The sequence below is a fragment of the Ylistrum balloti genome, unplaced genomic scaffold, assembly GCF_031769215.1.
Source record: "Ylistrum balloti isolate Yb309-2 unplaced genomic scaffold, AGI_CSIRO_Ybal_v1 Utg369632, whole genome shotgun sequence".
Taxonomy (NCBI): domain Eukaryota; kingdom Metazoa; phylum Mollusca; class Bivalvia; order Pectinida; family Pectinidae; genus Ylistrum; species Ylistrum balloti.
Window position 1 is genome coordinate 215096 of NW_026781897.1, and position 11384 is coordinate 226479.

Below are 11384 nucleotides of genomic sequence, written 5' to 3' on the forward strand. Positions count from 1 at the left end.
GTCATTCTCGATTTGTTGAGTGTCCGGTCACGTTAGCAGTGCTCTCAGATTGTCACAAAACATTGCATGCTATGTATAAGGTCAGGTTAACCTTTTAAAAAGCATATTGTGACCTGGTTTGGTATAATGCTACCGTATCTAAGTTGTGTCATTTCAGTGTTATGGCGCTATAAAATAGTGTTTTTTGACGACGTAGATATTAAACAACAAATAAAACTTATCTTAACTGTTTTTCACAAAACAGCGTCTGCCATTGGGCCCATCATCTGTAGGTAAGTTTCATTATAAACAACGATTGATTTTAACTGTTGAGTGGACAATCGAAAACAAAAAACCCGCTGAGGTTTTCCATTTGCCGTTTATATCGACGTGGCATTTTAGAACGGCGCTTGTCATAGTAAATCATGTTTATATATACATATTCTCGTGGACAAATTTATGTATTTACTTCATTCTTTCTGTTATTAACACCAAAGACCATGTACTTGTAAAAAAGATTTTAAGAAAAGACAGTAAACAGTTCATTTATTGTCGCCTCGTTTTGATTATAGCTTTACCTAACAAATTGTTTAAATCTCCGCTGTGTCCATTATTGTTGTATAACTTTGACTGCTGCACAACATAACGATTTTTACACGTTATATCTCTATATTATGTCAGACACTACTGCTATGGGACTTGGTGGCCGAGTTGTTAAGGCGTCTGACCGTCTTAATTACTACCCGCCCCCACCCACACACACATCTGGGTTACGGGTTCCATGCCATCGTGGAGCAATTGCTGGCAACAGCTAGCTTTTCTCCGGGAACTCCTACTTTCCTCCTGTTCATCGGGAATTCTCTCTTTCCTCCTTTTGTCTGGCAACTCCTTCTTTCCTCATTTTCTCCGGGAACTTTAGCTTCCCCCTCTTCCCTGGGAACTCTTGCTCCCCCCTCTTCCCTGGGAACTCTTGCTCCCCCCTCTTACATGGGAACTCTTGCTTCCCCCTCTTCCATGGGAACTCTTGCTCCCCCCTCTTCCATGGGAACTCTTGCTCCCCCCTCTTCCATGGGAACTCTTGCTCCCCCCTCTTCCCTGGGAACTCTTGCTCCCCCCTCTTCCCTGGGAACTCTTGCTCCCCCCTCTTCCCTGGGAACTCTTGCTCCCCCCTCTTCCCTGGGAACTCTTGCTCCCCCCTCTTCCATGGGAACTCTTGCTCCCCCCTCTTCCATGGGAACTCTTGCTCCCCCCTCTTTGCTCCCCCCTCTTCCCTGGGAACTCTTGCTTCCCCCTCTCCCTGGGCTTGCTACCCCCTCTTCCCTGGGAACTCTTGCTCCCCCCTCTTCCCTGGGAACTCTTGCTACTTGCTCCCCCCTCTTCCATGGGAACTCTTGCTGCCCCCTCTTCCCTGGGAACTCTTGCTCCCCCCTCTTCCCTGGGAACTCTTGCTCCCCCCTCTTCCCTGGGAACTCTTGCTCCCCCCTCTTCCCTGGGAACTCTTGCTCCCTCCTCTTCCCTGGGAACTCTAGCTTCCCCCTCTTCCCTGGGAACTCTTGCTCCCCCCTCTTCCCTGGGAACTCTTGCTCCCCCCTCTTCCCTGGGAACTCTTGCTTCCCCCTCTTCCATGGGAACTCTTGCTCCCCCCTCTTCCATGGGAACTCTTGCTTCCCCCTCTTCCATGGGAACTCTTGCTTCCCCCTCTTCCATGGGAACTCTTGCTCCCCCCTCTTCCCTGGGAACTCATTTCTCCTCCTTTTCTCAGTGAATTCATGCTTTCCTCCCTTTCTCCGGTAACTCTTGCTTTCCTCCTCTACCGGGAACTCCTTAGAAGTATATTCTGGCAATACTTAGTTTAATAAAACTAAAGTCGTTATCAGTAATTAAAGGGCATTTGATATCAATGAAATATTTACGTAATGTTTGTCAAAGGGAGGTTACACCAGATGGCCTGAATATGGCATACCAATAGCGTGTAATCCTTGTAAAATATCCCCGTGTGGTCCCATCATCTTATTTAGTCGAGATATACTGAGACCAGTTATTGTTTAGTGACTACGATCATTAACATGAAATTAGTATTATTACATATATACTTACTTAATCATCGTTATAAACTACTACATTTATAGATTGATTTCTTAGCTAAGTTGTAGGAATTGAATCATTTTGTGTCAATGAAATCATGATCCCGATCCAGAAATGAGTTATAAACGATGCACACAGAGATGTTTGGAAGTTCCGATAGATTGTTTTCCTTGGTGGTAGATTTGCGTACAAATGGAATTTCAACGAAGCATAATAGGTGCCAGTTCAAGCGACCACAGCGGAAACACGGACAACAGGGTGAGTTTTCTGATTTCCGTTGAGACACAAGTCTTGGCCCATGTAAAACACCCCAGATCGATCTTGTTTACCATACGCCGTCTGGTGGCTGTCAATACAACGTATGTACGACACTGCAACTCTGTTTCAAATACCAAAGTGTTCCAGATATTATTAAAATCAGGAACACTGCCAAATCCAGGAATATTGTTTTACGAATGGGTCCTTATTACTTAGGTACTATCAGGCCTGAGGGCTCTGCTTAACGTCTTTGTTCAAAGTTCTCCACGCCCTCGTCACAGAAAAGACAACAATCTGCAATCCTGTCACTACCGAAAATTAGATGTTAGTATACAGTTTGTCTGTTAAATTCTTCACACCTTCGTTAAAGGACAGTTTTACGATATCGATCGAAAAATGGCTGACGTAATTGCAAATAACAAGTGTGCACTTTGCAGTAGATAAAGGATAGAGGTCGAGGGGTTCCGAGCATCGAATTACAGTAGGATATCAAATTTTGCCCCTTCAGTATTTCTAAGTAAACAGCAAAGACAGTTTCAGCAACATGCACATTGATCGTCTTACTGAAGAGGACAAATAATTTTCGTGAACACAGTATTTCTACCCTTTGGGCCCTTGTTAGATTCTTGATGTCGGATTCAAGAAGTTTGCATCCTCACAACAAGACTTAAAGTAGATTATACCTGTATCTCACTTATTTACTAATTGTGATGTAACGATTAGGGAACACATAGCCGATACAAGCGCGTGCACGGAATAGACGTTAGAATTCTTATTGGATGAGACGTGGAGAGCCTATATTCAAGGGTACGTCGGTATCACAGGAATGGTACAAAAATCATCAAAAGAAGTTGAAATTCAAGACATGGAAAATGGCGATCGCAGGAACAGTCTGTTCGTTGGACATAAATTGAATCTTGATTAAAAGCCGTGATCTTGTGACAACTAGCAACGTTGCAAGTTTGCAAGCGTCTACGTGATACTGCTTTACGACTGTAAACGGTTTTATACGTCAATCTGGGTCTAATAAACTCTTTACGTATTGATTTTGGTGGCAGTTAAAGAGCTGTGATACGTTTAAATATGTTCTAACGAGAAATACGATAGTGATTCATTACCCTTGGTTTTTCTTTATCAAATTAACAACCACATCTCTGTTAATGCTGTAGCAAAATTTGTATTCCATAATCCATATTTTCGCATTTTTGCCAAAAGCTTCAAACATAAAGGACCCCTATTTTTTAAATGAAGAACGCACTATATTACAATGTGGTGCGGTATAAAGATGCTAATTTCGACAAATCCTCGAAAAAGTCGAACCCTTTAAAAAAAAGTTGTACACCGCACATCTCGAATTTTCGGCCGAGGAAGATTCGTGGTACAGGTAGGTAGTTGATATGTTTTAGGAATGACTTTAACGCAGATCCCAAGTAGAAGAAGGCCACAACGGTCCACTTCAGAAAATATGGATGAAGATTGATGGATTCGGAAAAAACGTCTCTTGTCACATTGTCTGCAATGTCAATGCTGTTAATCCATTTATTTAACAGTGAGCGCTAAAGGATTTTGTGTGGAAATTCAGGCTGATTAAAAAGCAAGACGAAAAAGAAAAACAACAAACAAAAAAACACACACAAAAAAATACAAAACAAAAATAATATATATATATGTATATAAACAAAAAAATGTTTAAAAAGAACAAACTACATATGTGATTGCTTTGAACAGCTGATTGCCGGAACATTTATCGCAGCGCGGAATGAAAACTTTTGTCTCGTTTTTGGATAAAAACTACTATTCCAACCTCCAAGTATGGAAGGTCGAAATGTATAGATGGGAAGGAGGGGGTGGGTCAATGTCGTCTGGGGACCGGAGTATTAGAGGCTGGCAACAGTATGACCACGGAGGAAGCTGAGTGCCTGCTCACATTATGTTAACAACAGCAAGGAAAAAGGTAATGGGTTATGTCCCCTGGTCGAGACCAACCAGTTGATTGGTAGTACATGGTGTTCTCTATATAATATTCAGATTGAGCGGTAATTGTCTGTCAGCTCGCTGCCGATGTAATGTGATCGGGTGTCATCCACAATCATAAGACTATTGCCAAATAAATGAAGTAAAAACGTCGTGACTAGATACCTGTATTCAGGGTAGTTTTCACTTTTTTTAATGTTTATTCTAGTCTTACACCCACTGTATGCATAACCCTAACATATCATCTATTTATATCATATTATCGCTGTGAGAACGTTTGATTCATTTCAACAATTTATAAACAGCAGATGGAAGTAATGATGTTGTTGTCTAATGATTAGCTGGAGGCGATTATCTTATTTTAAAGGTAAGAAAGCAAAATGTAAAAGACAATGAACCTAGGACAAACAGAAAACGCTGCATAGATTTAGAAGTCTTAATGACGTCACGTATTTTCTCGGTAGTGGAGAATTACCGTTCGCGTGGAATTCTCTGTCTCGTTAAGAAATTAATTTGAGAATTTATGCTTGTGATAAGTACTATCTGATGCTCGTGTCAGTGTATTGAAAGGCTCATAATATAAGTAAGATTCTCTATTTTATTAAAATCTGTTGCATAAAAATTGCTGAAGAAACTGTACACATTTCTTTTCTAATTATAATAATTACGTCCACGTCGACGATAAATATAAAGTGACGTTACACGTGACAATACATGTTTGTAACATCGGTTTATTCAATGTCCCCACCATAAAACCAGGACGTATCACGTGATTTACACAGATATAACATCTCACCTATATTGAAACCGAGGCTCACGTTTCTTTTATCTAAGATAGATGGATCAGTTGATATATCGTAAAGAATTCCCGCCGGTGATCAGACTACAGTAATATCGCGTTATTAACCTGTAGCACATGTCTCCCCTAACGCTGATTTTCATTTTTTTAAATATTAGTTTTTCCTTCAAAATTGTTTTTTTGTCACTCTATTGGTCTATAGTGACTCAATATCTGGAATTGTTATGTCCGTTTTCCGCCTTTGTTGTCACTGTTACTATGGCTGTCCAGGCGTCTGTATGATGAGTGTGTCTGTTGCATTTTCTCCTTCAAAGCGTTTGATATTCAGGAGAAGATAAATACATTTATATTGTTATTAAGCCTTTAAAATTAAATTTGGTTATTGTCATCTTCCCTACATATATGATTCTAAATTCTGCTGGTCGGTACACCACTGTAATACATCTGATAGATGTAGATTTAGTTAACGTTCTGTGTTATTTTAGTATTGAGAACTCTGGTAAGAATCAATGCCTCGTACGCCTGACTTGGCTGGGCATTTTAGCCTATCTTATGTATGTTTAAAATTTGTGCCCGGAGGCCGTCATAACACATTCGGTTAGTATGTTCATCTACATAATCTTAGCTGGTTTTTTTGCAAGACATTAATTTAATTTAATTATTTGATATGTATGCTATTAAAACGGCATGTTCTTTTTAACACTTTGAATTCCGAAATGGTTTTATTTTCAAATATCACTTTATTATGACGAGGTAAAGTGGTAAGAGATATACAAATATACAAAAACGATCAACATTAACTAGAGATGTGACGCTTTATAGTTATCACAAAATACTGTGTACTGTACCATGGAGTGCTTCTCATTGGCTCCGCCACTCAGAGTCCAAATGTCACGTCATCACATGAACAATGGCATTACGTCATAAATTGGAAATGGTGCAAATTACAAAATCGTTGCCTCCGTTTGATTTTGTTCTCTAAGTTATGTCAAAAAAAAGGAATCTTGAGTTTTTTTTTCATTTCGTACGAGATTTTCAGAAACTCGAACACAAATTAACGACTGACTTGAATAAACGGCTTTCCTTTGATGTTTGGTTTCGACAAGATATGATGACGACATAATTGGCGTGACGTCATCAAGCAATTTTTTTACGATTGTCTGTTAAGTCTTGATTTAAGAATTTTGAGTTAAATAGATTAAAAATGATCTTTTTTACGATGGTCTGTTAAGTCTTGATTTAAGAATTTTGAGTTAAATAGATTAAAAATGATCTTCAAGGTGTTTTCTTAGTCAATTAAAATTGTGTAATGTATATGAATACTCTTGATTGTGTGAAATAGATACTGTTTAAACTGAGAGATTTTATCAAATGATCCTCTTTCTACCATACCAACATGGTATCTGATGATTGTATATGTTCTCTGTCGTTACTCCTCGATGGTTGGGATAAAGGGGTTATCTAGGTGATATTGTTACAAATAATTATACTTAATACAGGTAGTAAAGCGATACCTTAACTATCCGAGAGGTTCGAACAATAGATAAAAATTCTGCTAATTGAAAATAAAAAATTAAAAGTGCATTTGACATGAAAGCTCAATGCAGTGATTTTTCAATAAGATGTAATTGAATTTCTGTAACAATAATAGACAATTGTGTAGCGATGTAGTTAAAAGCTTCAGAGTCATATGGAGATATTTTCCTGATTAGTCCCAAAACGGTAAGGGGGTGGGGTATTGAATTTTTTTATCGGTCCGTCCGTCCCGGCGTCCTGGATGTTTTCAGCTCTAAAGGTATTCTCATCAAACTTTCTACTCGTATTAAACAACAAACTATCTTTGTTAAATTTGAGTTTAAGGGTTGTTTGGTCAATGTCACTTTAACTATTTTGAGAAAATCATTGCCAGCTTGTCAGCGCGCTAACTTGTAGGCGCCAGAATAGGACAGGTATGGCTTCAGCAATAGTCATTGTGCCTGTTTACTTGGTGTATGTTAATAAGCCTGTAAGTGTATTGAAGATGTCCCGAGTGAGTTCATTGTTTCTGTAAACCTATTACTTTCCTTGAATCAAATCAATATTTTGAATTTAATCAAAACCCCTCATTATCATAGTAATCCCCCACATCCCCTAATCCCTTCTCTATCCGCCCACAGTCTATGTAAAAAACATTAGATATATTGCTGTGTTGTGTGTGATACCATCAAAGTGAAACTAAAGACGGCAAGAGAATTGGCAGCCTAAAACCATTCCCCCATTAACTCCAAGCATAACATCCTAAGACAGTTGTCTGTTTATCAATAAAGAATATCCGCTTTTTGTTCTTTTTCAGTTTTCTTTTCCACGTTAGTCACTGGCTCGATAGGATTAACGTGGAGGAGTTTTTTTTTCTACTTCTTGATAATCCGGGGATTGACAATGATATTATTACCTGGGCTATGGTTTGGTCTGTCTCGGTCATTAATGAAAGTCTGTTTTGGTGTATTCATGAAAGTCTTATAAACAAATAAAAAACAAAAAGAAAGAAAAATAAATCCTCAAAACTTTCCAATGTTTCTCCTTGTTCCACTGGGTTTGAGGTATGTCGTCTTTTCCTGACTCCTTGTTCCACTGGGTTTGAGGTATGTCGTCTTAGCATGGCTTCTTGTTCCACAGGGTTTGAGGTAAGTCTTTTCCTGACTCCTTGTTCCGCTGGGTTTGAGGTAAGTCTCTTTCCTTCTCCTTGTTCCACTGGATTTGAGGTAAGTCTTTTCCTGACTCCTTGTTCCAATTGGTTTGAGGTAAGTCTTTTCATGGCTTCTTGTTCCACAGGGTTTGAGGTAAGTCTTTTCCTGACTCCTTGTTCGACTGGATTTAAAGTTTGTATTTTTCTTTCTCTTTGTTCCACTGGGTTTGAGGTAAGTCTTTTTCCTTCTCCTTGTTCCATTGGGTTTGAGGTACACATGTCACTTGATACGATTTCAGGTCATATGCACTTTAGCTAAACACTTTGTATTTGACAGCAATTTTAGTTGCCTGTCTGCACGTCCGATAACTGGTTAAATATCAACCAATATCTCTTTGGAATTTCACTCGTGTCTTGTAATGCAGATGTCGGTGAAAATGACATTCACGAAAAAAGAGCCGTATATCTTAACGTCAGGCAGAAAAGCCGAATAGCCGAATTAAGGTTCTTATTTGTTAAAAAAAAATTATAAAATAAAATGAAATCGTGTTTTTGCGAAACTCGTGCGAACTTTAAAATAATAAAATGCATGAAAGGGTTTATTTCTGAGTATGAAACTCTTTTTCAAATGGAGATTTAGCCGCTGTGTAATATAGCATACAGCTTTAAGTTTCTCAAGCAAGGATAGCCATCTGATCAGCAATAGAAAAATGCCACTGCGTTATCAATGTTTTTATACTCTTTCCTGTCAGACAGATTGTTTAAGTATCCAGGGTCGTCTTGACAGGGAGGAAAATGCCTATATATTTTTAAATAGAGTCTGACATCTTATGCAGTTTGTACAAAATGTTTACATATGACGTTGATGGCGAAGATCTCTATATGCGCACGTTAAATCGGAAAATGAACCAGACAGGTATGTAGTTAAAACTTATACCCCCCCCCCCCGCACCCCGACACTTTGTAATTCGGATTCACTATAAGTGATAATCCTGTCATCTGAAGGCTGGTATTTTGATATAATTAATATTTGCTGTACAACATTATTAAAACAGTTATCTAACAAAGAATGAAGACGATTAGATCGACGCGGTACCGGAAACGACATGGATTTAGTTTCAAGATGATTCGTCCATTATGAAATTCACATCTGACAGACGTCTGTTTACGATAAAACTTGCATCAAATTTCCCTTCGGGTCATAAATGTAGGCTCTCAAGCTTGTGGTACATTTCACGATAACGCATCCTAATGTACTAACATAATAAGTAAACATGATAAGTGAAAAATGTTAGATATCTGTTTATCTGTTGTATGACAATTCTTGTCAACGGTTCATCTGTCAATCACAACTAAAGACTTGAATCTGTTTCTCTAAATGATTATTCAAATCTCAAACATCAAATAAATTAATTGGATACTGAAGGAATTCCCGACGATATCCAACGAATATACGATAAGAGGGGTTTGTGTTTCTCATACAGGTTTACAGATCATTCTGTGTTGTCGAGGAATTGTATTCCCATTGTTCTGTATAACTTGTGGTGGGCCTCCCGTATGCTGTTCAGTGAGGAAGCAAGCAAACATCAAGTAGCATACTAAATGTCATCATCTTCTGAAATCATCAAGTGAAATTTAAATCAGCGATATAATTGTCGAAAAGTAACTTCGCTGCTTCAGATCTGCAAAATCCTGTATTTTTCTAAGAATTATTTTCTCTGTTCGGATTCACTACTCATCACCCGTTCCAGCACAGTCTCGTGTAAAAAGGTCATTAACCAGTCTCTTGTTGGGACAGTATACCCACTTAACTGATACACTACTTGTCAATAGTCACTTGTTGTACAGTACAAACATACGTCCTTGTTATATAAATTCACACCTTAGACCTTGTCTGAGGGAATCAGGCCAGGATTACAATATTACTGTAACGACAACAGAACAAATCAATTCTTTTATACCTCAGAGATACGATAACAAAATGAAAAAAATGTTTAATATGTACAAAAGTGAGGTGATTTTACATGTTACGGATATATCACAGTAGAACCGTAGCGTTGAAGACTGTCTATTGCGAGGTTATAATATCAGTTTGTTAGTGTTCACCCTCTATAACACCAGGTAAAATGTCTTGGATGATCTTTCCAAAAGCTCGACACCATCTTTTTAAATAAAGGTATTTCTCGTATAATTCAAAAGAGCTTTAAACGGCAGAAAGTTAATTCCAAATGATATTCTCAAAAAGTGTTCGTCAGAGACTTTATCTATATAAAGGTACACCCCTGATACGTATAATGTTATACCACGCTCCAGACTTTATCTATATAAAGGTACACCCCTGATACGTATAATATTATACCACGCTCCAGACTTTATCTATATAAAGGTACACCCCTGATACGTATAATATCATACCACGCTCCAGACTTTATCTATATAAAGGTACACCCCTGATACGTATAATATCATACCACGCTCCAGACTTTATCTATATAAAGGTACACCCCTGATCAGTATAATATTATACCACGATCCATGGATTTATGTCTGACCCCTTTGATGACATCACAATTGGACACAAAATGCAGAATTGGGTAAATATATGATTCTTTACATTTCTCACGAACCGTTTCTCTCCATATTGGTATAAACGTCAGCATTCTTGTTACGTATTTAACAGAGGGCGTGAATGGTATTTTTCATAATATATGTGAAGGACAGTGAGTATCTTGATATCTCCGTCTGCATTCTTTCTTTCTGTAAGTAGGATGTCTTCTTCGTGGTTGATTGGAGAGTTCACTAGTCTTTTACGTGTAGTTTTCGGGGGAATTGGTGGAGCTTGTAAATAGGTTATAAGACACATTTACAAATCCTATTTTGCTAATGTCTTGACAATATCCGAAATAAATCCCATTTGAAGACTTAATGAGGAGTTCAGGCACTGGTAATTCTTATGGAAGTAAATAAAACAAAGATCACAAGCACTTTGATTTAGTTTAATCGGTTTTTTATAATATTGAACTGCCTGCCTGCCTGCCTGCTTGCCTGATTCTATCTGTCTGTCTGTCTGTCTGTCTGTCTGACTGTCTGTCTGTCTGTGAAACGATCCTCTTCGCAATCAATATTTTTTATTTGTCAACATCCAATCTTCAAAATATATACCAAGGATATATATATATACATATATATATATATACAGTACGTATACCTATATGTTATATAAACGTTAATAAAATAGCTTCGTTTCAATACATAAATCATTGATTACCAGTGTTAGGGAATTATTTTCTGTCTCTGTATTAGAATCAATCTAACCTTGAAAGTTAAATGATAAATCAATGATATCTCCAAACATGTAATATTGATTGACAGCTTCTAATATCGTATTAAATTCAATCATACTCTGTGATTACCTAAAATTAATTCTCGTCATGCGTGACTTGTGTTTGTAATCACATCGATATCTTGATCAAGATCGCATTTAAATCTGGTCACGTGATTTCAATTTAAATCAATAAGATTTAATAAAAAAAAACAACTGCAAATCCTCTGATATTTATACATAAATAAATGAAAAAGTTATATTGTGAATTCCTTTCCTGATGCTCTAGGAAATAGTAATTA

At 37.8% G+C, this 11384-nt stretch overlaps 1 protein-coding gene across 1 annotated transcript; it reads right to left on the bottom strand.

Annotated features, from left to right (window-relative positions):
• Nucleotides 1–826: 826 nt before the first annotated feature.
• LOC132552558 (collagen alpha-1(XXV) chain-like) lies at nt 827–8021 on the bottom strand. The gene is made up of 3 exons (XM_060216742.1): nt 7640–8021; nt 1344–1825; nt 827–1222 (listed from the first exon to the last, which is right to left on the bottom strand). The coding sequence occupies exons 1-3, from the start codon at nt 8019–8021 to the stop codon at nt 827–829; spliced, it is 1260 nt and encodes a 419-aa protein (XP_060072725.1).
• Nucleotides 8022–11384: the final 3363 nt, after the last annotated feature.